General features: G+C 41.1%; 1 protein-coding gene across 4 annotated transcripts in view; it reads left to right on the forward strand.

The window, feature by feature from the left end:
* The window catches only part of APC (APC regulator of Wnt signaling pathway), a 104,168-nt gene extending 89,183 nt beyond the window's left edge, over window positions 1-14,985 (forward strand). For all 4 annotated transcript variants that reach the window (XM_075411722.1, XM_075411723.1, XM_075411721.1 and 1 more), the window contains exon 16: window positions 86-14,985. In XM_075411722.1, the coding sequence (XP_075267837.1) occupies window positions 86-6,653 (6,568 nt within the window). In that variant the 3' untranslated portion in view covers window positions 6,654-14,985. The remainder of the gene's footprint in view (window positions 1-85) is intronic.
* Window positions 14,986-19,139: the final 4,154 nt, after the last annotated feature.

The raw sequence follows: 19,139 nt of genomic DNA on the forward strand, positions 1-19,139 counted from the left end.
GGCAGCATAGGTTTTTGTTTTGCTTTGTGTCTTATCCTTTTGAAATGCCAGTTACTGATGTTTGTTTTCAATTGCTCAATACCAGGCAAATCTTGCGAGAGAACAGCTGCTTGCAAACCTTGTTACAACACTTGAAGTCACACAGTTTGACAATAGTCAGTAATGCATGTGGGACCCTGTGGAATCTTTCTGCACGAAACGCGAAGGATCAGGAGGCGCTGTGGGACATGGGGGCAGTCAGCATGCTGAAGAATCTCATTCACTCAAAACACAAAATGATAGCCATGGGTAGTGCTGCAGCTCTAAGAAACCTCATGGCAAACAGGCCAGCAAAGTACAAGGATGCCAACATTATGTCTCCAGGATCAAGCTTACCATCTCTTCATGTCAGAAAACAAAAGGCATTGGAAGCAGAATTAGATGCTCAGCATTTATCAGAGACTTTTGACAATATTGATAATTTAAGCCCGAAAGCATCTCACCGTAATAAGCAGAGACATAAGCAAAATATGTACAGTGAGTATGTCTTGGACTCGAGTCGGCATGATGATGGTATATGCAGATCAGAGAGTTTTAATGCTGGTAATGTGACTGTACTTTCGCCGTATTTGAATACTGCGGTATTGCCTGGCTCCTCCTCTACCAGTAGAGGAAGCATAGAAAATTCTCGATCTGAGAAAGACAGAAGTCTCGACAGGGATCGAGCAGTAGGTGTGAGTACCTATCATCCGGCTGCAGAGAATACTGGGAACTCCTGTAAGAGAATCGGAATGCAGATTTCTACTGCTGCAGCGCAGATCGCCAAAGTTATGGAAGAAGTAACAAGCATGCATATTCCACAAGAAGACAGAAGTTCTGGTTCCACTTCTGAAGTGCACTGTTTGACAGAAGACAGAAATGCCCCGAGGAGAGCAGCCAGTGCCCATACTCACTCAAATACATACTTTCCTAAATCTGAGAATTCGAACAGGACATGTCCTGTGCCTTACACAAAAATGGAATACAAGCGATCTTCAAATGACAGTTTAAATAGCGTCAGCAGCAGTGATGGCTATGGTAAAAGAGGCCAAATGAAGCCTTCCATTGAATCTTACTCCGAAGATGATGAAAGTAAATTTTGTAGTTATGGTCAATATCCAGCTGACTTGGCACATAAGATTCATAGTGCAAATCACATGGATGACAATGATGGAGAGCTAGACACTCCTATTAATTATAGTCTTAAATACTCAGATGAACAGTTAAATTCTGGAAGGCAAAGTCCTTCTCAGAATGAAAGATGGGCAAGGCCTAAGCATATAATAGATGATGAAATTAAACAAAATGAACAAAGGCCATCAAGGAGCCAAAATGCAACCTACCCCGTATACACTGAAAGTGGAGATGATAAACACATGAAATATCAGTCACCTTTCGGACAGCAAGAGTGCGTTTCTTCTTTTAGATCAAGAGGATCCAGTGGTTCAGATCAGAATAGAGTAGGCTCAGCTCTCGGAATGAATCAGAAAGTAAACCAGTCATTGTGCCAGGTTGATGATTATGATGACGATAAGCCAACCAACTATAGCGAACGTTATTCTGAGGAGGAACAACATGAAGAGGAAGACAGACCAACTAATTATAGCATAAAGTACAATGAAGAGGAACATCATGTTGATCAGCCTATTGACTATAGTTTAAAATACTCAACGGAAGTTCCTTCTTCTCAGAAGCCGTCTTTTACTTTTTCAAAGACTTCTGCAGTGCAAAGCACTAAAACTGACCATATTTCCTCAAGCAGTGGAAACACATCAGCCCCCTCAGCTGGTTCAAAGAGACAGAATCAGCTTCACCCAAATTCTGCACAGAGCAGAGGTGGTCATGCGCAGAAGACTGCCTCCTGTAAAACTCCCTCTATTAATCAGGAAACTATACAAACTTACTGTGTGGAAGATACCCCAATATGTTTTTCAAGGTGTAGCTCTTTGTCATCTTTGTCATCAGCTGAAGATGAAATTGGACGTGATCAGTCCACACGTGTGACAGATGCTAATAACACACTACAGATAGCAGAACTAAAGGAAAACAGTGGGGCTCTAGCTGCAGAAGGTGCAGGAAGTGAAATCACATCAACATCGCAACACATCAGAACAAAATCCAGCAGACTTCAGACTTCTAGTTTGTCTCCTTCCGATTCCTCTAGACACAAAGCTGTTGAATTTTCTTCAGGTGCCAAATCTCCCTCAAAGAGTGGTGCACAGACTCCTAAAAGCCCACCAGAACATTATGTGCAGGAAACACCACTCATGTTCAGCAGATGTACTTCTGTAAGTTCCCTGGATAGTTTTGAAAGCCGTTCGATTGCTAGTTCAGTTCAAAGCGAGCCTTGCAGTGGAATGGTAAGTGGTATTATAAGTCCCAGTGACCTTCCAGACAGCCCAGGACAAACAATGCCTCCAAGCAGAAGTAAAACGCCACCCCCTGCTCAAGGAGTTCAAGTAAAAAGAGATGTAGCTAAAGGCAAAGTACCTAGTGCGGAAAAGAGAGAGCCTGGTCCGAGACAGGCAGCTGTAAATGCAGCTGTGCAAAGAGTTCAGGTGCTGCCAGATGCTGACACACTACTACATTTTGCCACAGAAAGCACACCGGATGGGTTTTCTTGCTCTTCCAGCCTGAGTGCTCTGAGTCTCGATGAGCCGTTTATACAGAAAGATGTAGAGTTAAGAATAATGCCTCCAGTTCATGAAAATGAGCATGGAAACGAAGCAGAACCTGAACAGTCAGATGATACAAAGGATAACCAGGACAAGAAAGCGGAGAAGCCTCCTGAAGCAGAAAAAGACATTCTGGATGATTCTGATGATGACGATGATATTGAAATACTGGAAGCATGTATTATTTCTGCAATGCCAACAAAGTCTTCGCGTAAAGCCAAAAAGCCTTCTCAAGCATCTGCTCCAAAAATACCTCCTCCTGTAGCCAGAAAGCCCAGCCAGTTGCCAGTTTACAAACTTTTGCCTTCACAAAGCAGATTGCAATCCCAAAAGCACGTGAGTTTTACGCCGGGAGATGATATGCCACGGGTATATTGTGTTGAGGGTACACCAATAAATTTTTCAACAGCTACATCTCTGAGTGATCTCACAATAGAATCGCCCCCGAGTGAGTTGGCCAATGTAGACAATGTGGGTGCAGGAGCAGAGTCCGGGGAATTCGAAAAGCGAGACACGATTCCTACAGAAGGTAGAAGTACTGATGACTCTCAGAGAGCAAAGAGCTCAACTGTGACTTCCCCAGGCCTGGATGATGACAAAACAGAAGAGGGTGATATTCTGGCTGAGTGCATTAACTCAGCTATGCCAAAAGGGAAAAGCCACAAACCTTTCAGAGTGAAGAAGATAATGGATCAAATTCAACAAGCATCTTCATCTCTAAGTAATAAAAACCAACCAGAAGGTGAGAAAAAGAAGCCAACATCGCCAGTAAAGCCTGTTCCCCAAAATAATGAATACAGAGCACGTATAAGAAAAACTACAGAGCCTAAAAGCAATATTAATAATGAAAGAAACTATCCAGAGAACAGAGATGCAAAGAAACAGAACCTTAAAAATAATTCCAGAGATTTTAATGACAAATTGCCAAATAATGAAGAGCGTGTAAGAGGAACCTTTGCATTTGATTCCCCTCATCATTACACACCTATTGAGGGAACTCCTTACTGTTTTTCACGTAACGATTCCCTAAGTTCTTTAGATTTTGATGATGATGATGTTGACCTTTCAAGGGAGAAGGCAGAATTAAGAAAAGGAAAAGAAGCAAAGGAAATGGAAACTAAAGACTGCACTAATCCAGAACAGTCTTCAAATCAGCAGCCAAGCAACAGAACACAAGTTTGTCAAAAACACCCAACAGGCAGAAGCCAGCCTAAAACTTTCTCTCAGTCAACTAAAGATATTCCAGACAGAGGAGCAGCTACAGATGAGAAAATGCAGAATTTTGCTATCGAAAACACACCTGTTTGTTTTTCTCGCAATTCATCTCTTAGTTCTCTCAGTGATATTGATCAAGAAAACAATAACAACAAAGAAGGGGAGCCTGCAAAACGAACTGAGGCTCCTGACTCACAGATGGAATCAAACAGACCGCAGACTTCTGGTTATGCACCTAAATCATTTCATGTTGAAGATACTCCTGTGTGTTTCTCTAGGAACAGCTCTCTCAGTTCTCTTAGTATTGACTCAGAAGATGATCTTTTGCAGGAATGCATTAGTTCTGCTATGCCTAAAAAGAAAAAACCCTCAAGAATCAAGAGTGAAAGTGAAAAAAGTAATACCAGAAATACAGGTGGTATATTGGCAGAAGATTTAACGCTGGATTTGAGAGAGATACAGAGACCGGATTCAGAACATGGTTTCTCACCTGATTCAGAGAACTTTGATTGGAAGGCTATACAAGAAGGTGCAAATTCTATAGTTAGTAGCTTGCATCAAGCTGCAGCTGCTGCATCGCTGTCTAGACAAGCTTCATCAGACTCTGATTCTATCCTTTCATTAAAATCTGGTATTTCTCTAGGGTCACCATTTCATCTTACCCCAGACCAAGAAGAAAAACCTTTCCCTAGTAATAAAGGTCCAAGAATTCTTAAGCCAGGAGAGAAGAGTACACTGGAGTCTAAAAAAGTAGAATCTGAAAGCAGGGGAATCAAAGGAGGGAAGAAAGTGTATAAAAGTATAATTACAGGAAAAGCTCGTTCCAATTCAGAAGTTTCAAGCCAGTTGAAGCAACCACAACAGACAAGTGTGCCTTCAATTTCACGTGGCAGGACAATGATCCATATTCCAGGAGTTCGAAATAGTTCTTCAAGTACTAGTCCTGTTTCCAAAAAAGGCCCCCCGCTCAAAAACACAAACTCGAAGAGTCCTAGTGAAGGCCAAAGTTTGACTAGTTCTCCGAGAGGAGTCAAGTCGTCAGTGAAACCTGAGCCAGCTCCCGTAACTAGGCAACCATCAGGATTGAACCAGAGTGGATCGAGTAAAGGACCATCTAGATCAGGATCTAGAGACTCTACTCCTTCTAGACCTCAGCAGCAGCCATTAAGTAGGCCTCTGCAATCTCCTGGCCGAAACTCAATTTCCCCAGGAAGAAATGGTATAAGTCCTCCCAACAAACTGTCTCAGTTGCCGAGGACATCATCTCCTAGCACAGCTTCAACTAAATCTTCAAGTTCGGGTAGGATGTCATACACATCACCAGGCAGGCAGATGAGCCAGCAAAACCTTACAAAGCAAACTGCCTTACCTAAGACTACCAGTAGCATTCCACGAAGTGAGTCTGCTTCAAAAGGGTTAAACCAAGCTCTCAGTAGTGGTGGATCCAACAAAAAGACTGAACTACCCAGAATGTCATCCACGAAATCTAGTGGAAGTGAATCTGACAGATCCGAGAGACCTGTTCTCGTTCGTCAGTCAACCTTTATTAAAGAAGCTCCAAGTCCAACTCTAAGACGGAAATTAGAAGAGTCAGCTTCATTTGAATCTCTGTCTCCTTCCAGGCCGGATTCTCCCACAAGGTCCCAACTACAGACCCCAGTTTTAAGTCCATCCTTTCCTGACACGTCTTTATCTGCTCATTCAACTGCCCAGAATAGTGGTTGGCGAAAATTACCCCCTAACCTGAGCCCTTCTGTAGAATATGATGGGAGACCATCAAAACGTCACGATATAGCTCGTTCTCATTCTGAGAGTCCATCTAGATTGCCGATCAATAGATCAGGAACGTGGAAGCGTGAGCATAGCAAGCACTCCTCGTCACTTCCTCGTGTGGGCACTTGGCGAAGAACAGGAAGTTCTTCCTCAATTCTGTCAGCTTCTTCAGAATCCAGTGAAAAGGCAAAAAGTGAAGACGAAAAGCAACATGGAAGTTCTTTTTCTGGACACAAACAAAGTAAAGAAAGCCAAGCACCAACAAAAGGTACTTGGAGAAAAATAAAAGAAAATGAAATTCCTCAGATAATGAATGATCCACAGCATTCTTCCTCGGGTGCCGCAACTGGCTCTGATTCCAAAACTCTCATCTATCAGATGGCACCAGCTGTCTCTAAGACAGAGGATGTATGGGTGCGAATAGAGGACTGCCCAATTAACAATCCTCGATCTGGAAGGTCCCCAACTGGAAATACTCCCCCTGTTATTGACAGTGTTTCAGAGAAAGGGGGTGTGAACAGTAAAGATTCTAAAGAGGTTCAAGAAAAACAAACCCCGGGAAGTGGAGGTGTTCCTGTTCGTACCATTGGTTTAGAAAACCGTCTGAACTCCTTCTTTCAGATAGACAGTCCAGACAAGAAAGGCACCGAAACAAAGCCTCTGCAGAATAATCCTGTTCCTGCGCCAGAAAATAACGAAAGTACTGTCAGTGAGCGTACGCCTTTCAGTTCCAGTAGCTCAAGCAAACATAGCTCCCCCATTGGTGCTGTTGCAGCAAGGGTGACTCCGTTCAACTACAATCCAAGCCGCAGGAAGAGTAGCGTGGACAACAGTTCCGCTCGGCCGTCACAAATACCAACACCGGTAAATAACAGCACGAAGAAACGTGACTCCAAGTCTGAAAATGCAGACTCCAGTGGAACTCAGAGTCCCAAACGTCACTCTGGCTCTTACCTGGTAACTTCTGTTTAAATGCAACAAAAAATAAATAAAACTGATGTATTATATACAGCAGCTATTTAGAAATTTTGTTTCAAATGAAACCTTAAACGAATGGGGATTGAATTGTTTTGTTGTTTTTATTTGTTGTAAATAGGTTTGATTCTTGTTAGAGGGTCCTTGTTCTGGAAGCCATATTTGATAGTATACTTTGTCTTCACTGGTAATATTTTGGAGGAATACTTGATTGACAGTTTGGAATAAAATTGCTAACACAAGTCTATTTGTATAGTATGTTTAACATGTATTTAATTAGCATCCCATCCCATAATCCTTTAAATATTGCTTGTCGTTGAAATCATGGAACATTGCAGATAGAGACGATACAGTCATATTGCTTTATCAGTCATTTCTAGATTACAGACTGACTAAACTACATCAGGGAAGAATAGGTATTATTTATGCAAAAAAGTATACTCAGTTTTAGTATTTTTGAATCCATCTAACCCAATAATTAATCATGTGGCTGTGAAATTCACAGTAATATGGTTTCTGCTGAACAAGCTTTCCCAGCCTGCTTTTCTGCATGAATGGAACTGATGGTTCATTTTCTGAAGTAACAGTTAACATTTCTGTGGTCACATAATGTGCATAGATAGTTATGGTGTAACAATTTACACTTTATTCGTGCTCTGCAAAAAAAAGAAAAAAAGAAAAAAAGGAAAACTGTGTAACTGTAAAACTTTGAAGAAAATTATTTTACCTGATTTAGATTTTATCTTAAAGTAGGTAGAATTTTTTTGCTATGCTGTAACTTGTTGTATATTCTGGTATTTGAGGTGAAATGGCTGCTCTTTTATTAATGAGTTATGGGGGATGTCTCAACAGAGACCAAAATGAACATTTCAGAATAAATTATTACTATATGTAAATTGTGCGTGTTACTTCTGCATTACGTAAAAGTACAGTATTTTATTTTGACATGTCATCATATAATGTGTTGTATAATGTACTTAAGGCCTGATCCAGCAGAATCTTGCACCTCCAATATTCGTTCTTCCTCATCACTGACAAATGGCTGTTGCAGGATGCTTAGAAGAATTGCAGGATCAGGCCCTAGGTCTTCTGTAATGTCTTTGTAATTGAGACAGTTTCACACATCTCAGGTGCATAACAAGGCTAAAGGCAGGGTGTTTCCAGTAGCCAAGTGGTATAATTGTTTTCATGACTGCAAGCCTGAAACAATATTGTATGTATAACAATAATATTTGTAAAACAGAAGATTTTTTTTTTAATTGGGGGAAATAACGTAGAATGTGAAATAGTGACTATAAGGTGAAATTTTAATTCTATTTGAAATCTTTGTTCATTTTTTTAAATTTATTTTTTAAAAGTTATGAAGGGAAAAATATCACAAGAATCCCATGACAGCAAGAAATTTATTATCATAGTAGAAAAACAATTTTATGCACAAACCAGGACATTTACTGCCTCAAGCCTTTCTGATGTGAATATGGTTTGTGCTAGAACAATGCTGAAAAGACAGCTTTGTGCTTTAAAAATACAAATTAGTCTGAATTTAGATGAAAATTGATTTAAAGTAGAAACATGAGAGAACAGAACATTGACCATCCTGTGCGTGACTGAACAAGCCATGAAACAGTATGTCAGTTTTGTTGTATCTCCACTGGACTATTCTACAGTTAGCATTCTAAATAATGGATATTCAGGATTCAAAATGCCCTGACTGCAGGAAGCCCTGTAATAGAGCAATTTACCTTTATGGTAGCTTTAACACAGTTGCAGAGTGTATCACATCTGTGGCTTTTGTACTTCATCTGATATTGAAACGGATCCATTTTTATCTTGATTTCACCGTAAGACATGCCCTGTTCATGAACAGAATTGAGATGCTATCCGCAGACAGAAGTCAATTTAGATAAAAGCCGATACCAAAAATACCTGTTGGGCAGAAGTGGTATCTTACTTGCTCTTTTGTTCTTTGCTTCCTGTCAGATTTGCTTAGAGATATGCCATGTTTTTGTATCATCTGGTGGATCTGTTAACAAGCAGCGCTCCTCGTGTTAGCATTTGAAATATTTGGCATATAGTGTTTTCACAAAACTTTTCAAGTGAGTACTAGTGTCCTTTTAAAGATGAAATAGAGACAGATTATGTGATGTGTTCAAAGTCAGGACTTCTTTTGGAATAGAATACGGAACTCTGTCCTTGAGTTTAAAATGCAAGACCATTTTTCTTGTAAATCAATGTGCTTTTTTTTGTGCTGGGGATTTTAACTCCTAAGATGAAGATACACCACATAACGCAGGATAGTTGTTTAACACCGACTTTACGTCTGTGTCCTGTTGATTTAAGTATTTAATGGTAAACTCAGTAAAGAAATTCTGATTCCAGTTTTGTAACTGAGGGAATCTGAAGAAGATGAGGTGAAACAATAAATAATTGTATGCATATCAAACACCAGAATGTCTTTGAAAATTGTGGTGGCTTCTCTAGTCTTGGAGGTACTTCATGATCATTATAATTGGGAAGCTTCTCTTGATACCCTCATAAGTAACCTATATTTGTAGCAAAGACAGATGAGAGAAACTTTCCAACTATAAGGGTAGTGATACACTAAAATATGCTTCCCATGGGAGTTGTTAAATTTCCATTATAGAAGTTTTAAGAAGAGGTTTATGAAACATCTCATAGGGATGGACTATAGTATATTTCATATTGCCTGTGTGCAGAGATGGGCTTAGGTGAAATCCCTTCAAGGTCTACATTTCTCTTGATTCTTCATCTAAAATACTTAGTATCCACTAAGAGCCTTTTAAAATACTTAAGGACATCCGTGATGTTTGATTTATGTTAGTGATGGGGATACAAAGTTATATTCTAAGCTTAACTATAAAAACAGATCCCAGAAATATAAAATCAAAAAAAAAAAAAAAAAAAAAGGCTGTAATAAGTATACTTGGTCTTGGATTTTGTTAATGATGTGTGAATTCATGATAGTCAGATTTTATTTATGCTGCTAAGGATTTACTCTTGTTCCTTGGTTTTATTTTTATGAGGTTACCACAGCAGGTAAGAGGACATTATTTATGTCAAGGCAAAACAAAGAAAAGCAGCGAGCTAAGGAAACTGTTCTTCTGGGATGCACTGCCTTTCTTTCTGCACATTTTGGTAGAACTTTTGTGACTTGGGCTCACACCTTTGGTTGCCCTTGAATTAGCTTACCATATCCCGAACATATCAAACTTGTACTTAGAAATAAGTTTATACTGAAAATGCACTCACAAAGCTTATTTCAGACTGACTTATAGCTTTATAGCTTTGTCCTGTTGATGTGAAAAGCAGAAACGTGACCTCTCCACAAAGTGTAATTCGTTCACTTTTTAAAATGTACATTCATTTTAGTGTCTTACAGTGTGCTGCAGTTAAGGTTATTGCTCAATCTCTGTGAAAGCTCTTCGAATTACTGATTGCTAATTACTGATCTAATTACTGCAAACTCTAAAGGGGAACTAATCTATTTCTACATGTGCCATTTTCTATCAAGAGTATTTTCCCCTGAAAGCTCAACGATAATTCTCAAAACTCTGACAGCTTGAAAATTGAGAAGCCTTGCCAGGATTTCCTGATGAGGTTGGAATATTGTTTCAAGCAGGATTTGGCTGCAGAATACAAGTATAATTTATGCTATAAACTTCAGTGAGCAGCAGTGTTCTTCAGCATAGACTAGTATCTTTGATGGCTTTGGGAAGTTAGTTGCTGTGTCTTGGGTAAAGCAGGAGGGAAAGAAAAGGGATAATTTCAGAGACACTCAGCCATGTTGTCCCAGGGATGAACTTCTGGATCTTCCCCAGTAAACTGCATAAGCTGCACAGGAGAAAGAACATTTCATTCACGAACCAGTGACATTTTTATTTTGAAAGTATACCAGTAGACCATGAAACTGCAAAACTTCTGTTTGATAATCTGATAGCTGAATTCTTTTGATGGTTGCTGTGGAGTATTTCCTAACTGTCCATCCCCCCATCCCTCTTAACAGAAATTGCGATTACCAAGAGATAACCGTGTATTAGCTTCTTCATTCTTCTTAAGGATAAAGGTCTGTATTATTCCTAGAATTGAAGAAACAGCATGCACTGTTGAAAGAAGTTTTCTTCTCCCTTCCGTGCTCCTGGCTGTGAATCTTGCCTCTCCTCTGACCTTTTGGTGGACTGGCTCACCTCTTACCTAGCATAACTGACAGGGAGAGCAGGATTTGTGCTGCCTTTAGCATGCTGAATTTGCCGAGTGCAGAGACAAGTGCCACCTGAGCCAGCGGGAAAGAAGATAAATGGGGCTGGTAGGGAGAGGTTGGGGTGGTGCATGGATGGTCAGCGCACTGGATCAAGCCGTTACACACAGTTTTAAGCCAATATGCCAAGTTTCAGACCTGTTCTTTATCCTTTTTGAGACAGCAAAAGCAAATTAAAGTTCGGGTTTTTTTAGTCTTAACTATTGTTCACTCTGAACTCCTGCCTAATGGCCCCTAGCGCTTTCCATTTAAATATGTTATGTTTGGGTAAGTCCTTTATCCTGGAAATTCTGACAACTAACTTCAGCAGTTTTGCATCAGTCTGTGGTTTGTCCTTGTGGAAAAATTTCTTCATCAAAAATACCCAAAGAACAATTTTTTCTACCGTATGTAAACTTCTAGGTGACAATCTTAAATTTGCAATATTAAATTCAATGCAGTAAATCCTTCCAGTAATAAGATTTATTACAACCAGTTGTTTTCTGGAAGAGGCTTGAAGAGGGAGAGAACATAGCCCTTCCCTAATGAAGACGATACTACTTGTAGGGATGATCTGGAAAATGTTTAGGCGGACTCTTACAAGCTCTTCTATTCTCTTGTTACTAGATGCCTCCGAGACTGTCTTTTCTCATCTAGCTTTCATTAAATAATGTGAACAGGCACAAGAGCGTTGCTAACAATCGCGTGTAGACTTCTACCTAAACGTAACTTCATGTATCTATGGTAATGCCTTGCAAAGTCTCACCCACCTGTCAGACAGCTGTGTTCTTGAGATGTGTGACTTGGATGAAGCTGCGACTGAGAAGTGCAGTGTCATTTAGCATGAAGCATGACTTTCTCCACATGCTTAAAACTTCAGAGACCTTCTTAATACCAAATTGCCCAAATGTATTCACTCTCTGGTTCCACAGCTGTCTCCTTTGCACTTTTAAGTAAAACTAGAAGAGTCGCGCACGCTTTTTTGTTTTTATTTCAAGTCACATACAGAAATAGCATTCCTGCTTCTTAGTCTCCTATATGCAGAATAACAGATTGTATCTGTAAATGTGTCTATAGAGAATGTTAATGTAGTTAAGGTTGAGTTTTTACTCAGAATGGTAAGTTAACTGGTTACGTGTTGTGTTTGGTTAAACTTTGGAAGTGCAAGGGGATTTGGTGTGGTGCTGAAGAGCTAAAAAGAGTTCACAACAGTAATTAATGTAGGTGCCAATTAACTTGTGATGCCAGGATGAATATACGGTATGTGTTTAACACACAGATTTTCTGCTGTCAACTTTCAGTTTACCAGATGTGCTTTTTACTTTCTCTAAGACTGAGTAATGCCTCCATAGAATAGATTTGCAAATAACCTTTCATAGGAAATTTCCACATAGTTACAGGCTTATGTATTTATGAATTTCTGCCACTTCAAGATTTCAGGAAATTATTCAATTTTGCTGTTTGTGAAGCATCCTTTGCTTGAGTGGCTGTGGAATTGCAATTAGGAATCGTCAGGAAGATACAGGGGGAACTTGTTCAGTCAGTAGAACGCACTTCTGTCCAGACCTCAAGCCATACATACAAACCGTGTCTCTAATGCCCTACTACTTGGTGGGATTTAACATGAATAAATCTTGTACTGGTTCTCTGCAAGTAATTAAATTGTCATCCTCTGAGATCAGATGCTTTTTCCCACCTGTAAACGTTGTTTCTCTTGAACAAGCTCAGCCCACAATTACCTTTCCTTCAGTTTTGTTGTTTGCTTCTGCCTGAGATGCATTACTGTTTATATCCTAACTCTGTAATTAATTCTTTCTTCAACTATTCTAATGTATTTTGTTTCACAATATGCTAATTCTGAATTTAGTATTGCTATGCATAATTTATTTATTACTTGCAGTGTTATATAAAATTTCCTCCTGATTGCACCTTGTCAGAGTGGGATTGTTTTCTTGGCTACTACTGAACGTTGGGTGTCTGTTTGCTGTATTAGAAATATGATTTCATTTAAAAAGGAAGTTGCTGTTCAGACACTTCAGCAGTGGTTCGGCATACCAGAACAAATGCTCTAGAAAACCACACAGTTTCTCATTTTGCATGAACCAGAAGTGCAAAAAAAGCAGCTCGGAGATTTGCAGTTCCCCAGCAGAGCTCTCTGCTCTCTTTCGTGTTTCATTTTAGAACAAACGGCACAAAACAAAATCTGGTTGCAACCCAGTGTAATTCTGTAATCTCTCTGTTACTTACAAGACGTTCGCAAGAAGGCTTACTTCATTATGACTCATAAGCACAGCAGAGACGCTGTTAATTGCAAAGTCTCTTTCCCATAATAAATGCATTGTTTAGTCACCGATTAGAGACTCTTAAGGGACCCAGACTCATTAATTCCCAACACAGACACAAACATGTATTTATATATACATGCATATTTTGCACTCTTAGGTTCACTTTAGGCTTTGGCATACTTGGAAGCACTTTCTTAAACTAAGAAAAGGCACTGTTGCTCAGTTACCAAGATCCTTTGGTTTCCAGTATTTGTAGTGCTCCTTGATAGTTGAGAAGATGAGTTGTAATTTCAGGACTAATTAGCTGGTACTGTATTTTTGAAGCGTTCCAGAGAAAGATACACTTAAGTCTTGATTTATGTGCAGAAAGGGAAATTCCATTGCTAGTAATTGAAACGCTTTTATTCAGAAGAAATAAAAAGCGTTATTACTATCACCTGCAGTTTAAATCCAGTAGGGATCATGAAAAGAAGATTTGAGTGATTACATTTAATATGACAGTCCTCTGTATAAAAAGTGTATTGTTTGGGGCAGGGGGGGAAATGCAGTTTGGATACAACCTAACACGGAATTCAGATTTGCTTGTGCATCTTACCTAGATTGTTGGTAAGGTCTGTGATGGCACATACTCTGAGTGGAAGGAGCTACAGAAGAGCAGGAAGGTAGATGTGAAAGTTAAGCCATTTATATGAATGGTGAGAAAACTCCCATTTTTTAAAATATTTTTTATTATTGTTATTCCATTGTGTGATGAAGGGGAGTTGGCATCTTTTATTTCTGACTATAATTGAGCAGCTGAACAACCATGATGGATTATTTGACACTGTATTTTAAGTCATTTGGAATTCTTACAAACAGAAATCCCCGAGCTTCAGTGAAAGCTATGAATTCAGTGCAAACATTGTATTACTGTGTTACACGCAGATGACTGATGTTTCCTTTTGATCTACACAAACTGACTGTACACAGTTCTGACTTTACACAGCTGTCGGCTGTTCTGCAAGGCTAAAACAGAAGGCCAGAGAATGTCTGGGTGTAAATCTGAGATCTATGCTTAAGAGATACAGTCTCTGCAAATATAAAGGAATGAGGTGGGTAGAAGTCCCTGTTTTTCTATTGCCATTTTGCCAGTTCTCCTGTCACCAGCTAAGCAGAGATTCATATAAGTCAAGGCTTGGGTCTAGGTGACATCATCCAAAAACTTTTAAGAGCATACAAGTCAGGATGACTGCTTCAAGCCGCCTTTAGAACATCCCACATGCCCGAGAAAGGAATGAACATCCCCAAGATGAACATTCCCAAGATCCTTTTAAGATCCTTTAAGATTTTTTCACCCCCCTGAACATCCCCAGGATCTTTTTAAGGATATACAGGCTGTCAAGATTGTGTATAGATCTCTACCACTGAGATGAACAAAAGTGATGCTTCTTCTGGTTAGTAAAGTTCTGTAGCTGTTGTCGCTGCAGGATGGACATGAGGTAATGCCTGTCCAGAGAACACGTATGTGAGAGACAGCATTTTGGATTGTTAAGTCTGAAAGAAGTGGGGTAGTCTATGGACCACTTCTTTTGGGAAAATGGTGTATACAGTCTTTCAAAAGTGGCATATACCAAGAATGGTATGGTTAATTCTGCATGTTGAATTTTCATCGTAAATAAATACCAGTTTTATGAAACTAAATGAAGGACAGCATTGTTTTCTCTATGCCATTCAAAGTTCACACCTGTCACTTCCACCTTAAGAGTCACATTTCATGAAGTATGATTCCATTTTGAACAGATGTTTGGTTTTCTTTTTTTTCCACAGCCCCTATATTTTATTTTGAATGCCATTTTTTGAATCCTTGCTTATAAAAATTGTGGAGAAAATCCTTCTCAGCTTGCCCCCTTCCCTTGAATATCTGTTGAACCAACCAAGATTTCACTGCACATCCCCTTTCTTTGTCATGTGTTTTATCTGCAGTCTGCTACAGAGCTGTTCCACCAGTCTAGCTGAAAATACACCGCCTCCTGAATGACTTCACTAGTCCAGTTATAATATAGGCATTTCTAGCATGTTTAGACTATGCCACGTAACACCAGGTTAGAGAAAACTGAACACGTAAGCTAGGTCTGGATAAGCTGGCATCTGTACACAACACTTCCAGTAAAACACAGAGGAGCTGTGTCACCTCAAACCATCTGCGTTTTCTTGGGCTCCCACTTCTAGTTAGGGCATTGGCGTTCAGCCCAGGGGAAATGTACCAGCCTGTGCCACAACCACTGTTGATTTCTGTTTCACACTTGCACGGGGCTCTTGTTGCTGGATTGTTTTACTATTTTTCTTCCCTAGACACCCTTAACAGTAAAAATAGAGTCTGGCTGCAGACACCCGACTTGCTGCGGGCAGTGTGTACACAGTGAGGGAATTCTCTGCTGGAGATGCTTGTAGCGCAGTGCCCGTTCCCTGCCACTTCCCCTTCCGCAGCAGTTGCAGCAAATGGAAGCACCTCACCGGGTTACACACGGCTTTCAGAGACCAGTGTCCCTGTCACTCACCAAAGGCATTATTTGCAATCTTGAAATTTCGCTGCAGACGTACGTGAGTCCTATCCTCACCAGCAATTATACCTTCACTACATACTGCTTTAAAGTGTTCAAAAGCTGTCAGGTTTTGATTGCTTTGTCATTCAATTTCTGATGTCAGGGACAGCAGATATTTGAGAAGTGCGTGCAGCTGCAGCGTGCCTGAGCTAGCGTGCTTTGTGACCTACTTCTGTCTCTGACTTCCTCAGGCTGGAAATATGCAAAATTCAAGTTTGAGATGTATTTCTTACAGCACTAGAAAAAATGCCGTGACTGGATGCCCATATACTCCATGAAGTCATTCTACAGTAATGAAGGGGATTAAAACTGACATGTCTGTAGCCCATGCTTCATTTTAGGCATGTTAGTTTCAAGATATTGTGAATTCTAGCACCAAGAAATGAGACTGGTATGCAGTAACAGCATCTGCAGAAAAGAAGACATGCTTCCCCTGTTGTGGTCAGACATGGATGTCAGATGATCAAATCTGTAACTCCACAAACTCAGTTTTCCAACAATTTTTTTAATTATTTTTTCCATCTGAAAAGGATGTGGAAAATAATTTTTGTTGTCGCCACAAATACTGATACAGGCTGTGTAGCTTTTGTTCTGTTACTAAATATTGTTTTAACAGAGAAGCCATTAATCAAATATATTGGTATTAAAAAGCCGTACGAATTCAAAGGAAAAAAATAACATGCAATTGTCAAATGTAACATTAAACAAATACACAACAGCTTTCTGTGTCCTGATTTAAGTGGACTGATTGAGAGCAACCTTAAGTCGCAACGGTGGTACTGTGCCATTCTCAAACTGCTGCTGTGAGCGATGCCTTAACAGAACATCAGCAGCGCTTCTCAAGCTGCTGTCCAATAGTAGCCCATTATGCACCAGAAATTGCTTTGCAAAGTAACTGAGAAACTAAAAACGTTGCAGAAATCAAATCTAAGGCAGGAGGGGGAGGCGGGGGACGGGGGGACCACACAGTGTGAAGAAGTCAATTTTAATATTAGCTCATTAAGTTTTAGCCTATTTTTTATTTGTTTATGAAGCTGTGGTAATACCAAATAAATATTTCTTAGTATTTTTTTCCTAAAAGCATTAGATTTTTCTTCTATTTAAACTGTGCTAGAGCACTGTCCTTCAGAGTAAGATACGTTTATATCCTTTTGGCGGGTTCAAGCCTATGTGTCCCAGGAAGAAAGGGCTACGCGTATTATCTGACAAAACCAAACAGCAATAGGCTTGATTTTTAACACGTTTTAGTGATGACCATGTTTCATGTAATCGTCTGGTCATGAGCATGCCCTGCATACTGCACGCCTGCACGGTGACACAGCGAATACAGTAAGAACTAGCCTGTCCGCAGTTCACATTGTATGTACAGTCATGGAGGATTAAATGGCGTAAACAAGTTGTTGAAGCCTTTTTTAGCTTTAGGACCACAGGGGACCAGGGGACGTGCAGGTGAAACGCCCGCTGGCCGCAACCACAAGGCTGCCGACCTGCCCACCGCCCTCCTTCCCTCCCCTGCCGCCTGCCTCTCTCTGCCCGAGTGCAGGTGACAACAGCTGGCAGAACCAGCTTCAGCTGCTGAGGCCAACACGCAGATTAAGCACTGGAAACCTGGACGGCAGGACAATGCCCAAGGTAACGGCAGCTCCAACACTTCTTAGGTGGTGGGGATCTCAGTGGAAAATCATTTAATAGACACATGAGTGTGGGTACGCAGTGGAGATTTAACAGAAAAACACTGTGCAGAGAAAGAACAACATAGGACATGCATTACCAGGCTAGCGTTAACAAGATGAGAACATTTTATTGTTAAGCAACAAAAAATGTCTAAGTAATTATTTGTAACAGATTACCTCTTAGAGAGCTACGCTTAACTCCACATCAGCCAGCTTGAAGGCAATCAGATCACCCTCCAAAAATGCATCTTTTGCACTGGGCAACTATTGCATCAACAGTTTCCTTCGTAACTTGACACACCTCGCCTACATAACCTTTTTTTTACCTGAGGAGCTTGTCAAGTCATGTCTGTGAGGTGCTGCCAAATCTCTGCCTTGCTGCCGGACAGCTGCAGTCACGTTTTCAAAAGCTGCTACTGCTGAGGCCACACAGTTGTACTGTTCGTATTTCTTTGCTGTAACACTTTGTACGGCGTATTCACTTCTGACATAACGAGAGCAAAGATAGAACAAAACTGCCTATCCTTCAAAAGACTGAATAGTCCAAGTAACTCAGTAATGTGCACCAAGTGCCCCCCTGATTCGTTCTGAAGCTTCTCCACAACTCTTAATATCTTCCAGGTTTTCATGAACTGTACCTGCAGTTCTCACCTGGGAAAACCACTATGTTGCACTGGGTCTCAGCACCCTCCTCTTCCATATTTCACTGCGGAGAGCTGGATGCTTTGGTGGAGCAGAAAAAAAAGTGTAACACCATGGATAAACACTGAATAAATACTTTCAGTTCTTTGTTCTGGCACATAGCCACTGACTGAAGTTTAACTGGTGAGCGTAACTGCACAGAACGTGCCCTGTGAAATTCACAGAACAACTGAATGGTTGAGGCTGGCAGGGACCTCTGGAGGTCATCTGGTCCAAACCTCTGCTCAAGCAGGCCCATGTAGAGCAAGATGCCCAGGACCATGTCCAGATGGCTTTTGAACATCTCCAAGGATGGAGACTCCGCCACCTCCCTGGGCAACCTCACAGTGACAACGTGTTTCCTGATGTTCAGAGGGGACCTCCAGTGTTTCCGTGTGTGCCCACGGCCTCTGGTCCTGTCACTGGGCACCACTGAAAAAAGCCTGGCTCTGTCCTCTTTGCACCCTCCCTGCAGATATTTATACACATTGCTGAGATCCCCCTGAGCCCTCTCTTCTCCAGGCTGAACAAGCCCAGCTCTCTCAGCCTTTCCTCTTAGGAGAGATACTCCAGTCCCTTCATCATCTTGGTGGCCCTTCACTGGACGCTCTCCATGGCTCTCTGGTAGTGGGGAGCCCAGCACTGGGCACAGCGCTCCAGCTATGACCTCACTCCCGCTGAGCACAGGCAAGGATCACCTCCCTTGACCTGCTGGCCGCGGTCCTCCTAATGCAGCCCAGGATGCTGTTGGCCTTCTTTGCAACAAGGGCACGTTGCTGGCTTGTGTCCGGCTTGGTGTCCACTGGGGTGCCCAGGTCCTTTTCTGCTTTCCAGCTGGGCAGCCCCCAGCCTGTGCTGGTGCCTGGGGCTGTTACCCCCCAGGCGCAGGACTTTGCACTTCCCCTTGTTGAACTGCGTGAGGTTCCCATCAGCCCATTTCTCCAGCCTGTCCAGGTCCCTCTGGATTGCAGCACGACCCTCTGGCCTATCAGCCCCTCCTCCCAGCC

This window comes from Opisthocomus hoazin, chromosome Z (assembly GCF_030867145.1).
Source record: "Opisthocomus hoazin isolate bOpiHoa1 chromosome Z, bOpiHoa1.hap1, whole genome shotgun sequence".
Lineage (NCBI taxonomy): Eukaryota > Metazoa > Chordata > Aves > Opisthocomiformes > Opisthocomidae > Opisthocomus > Opisthocomus hoazin.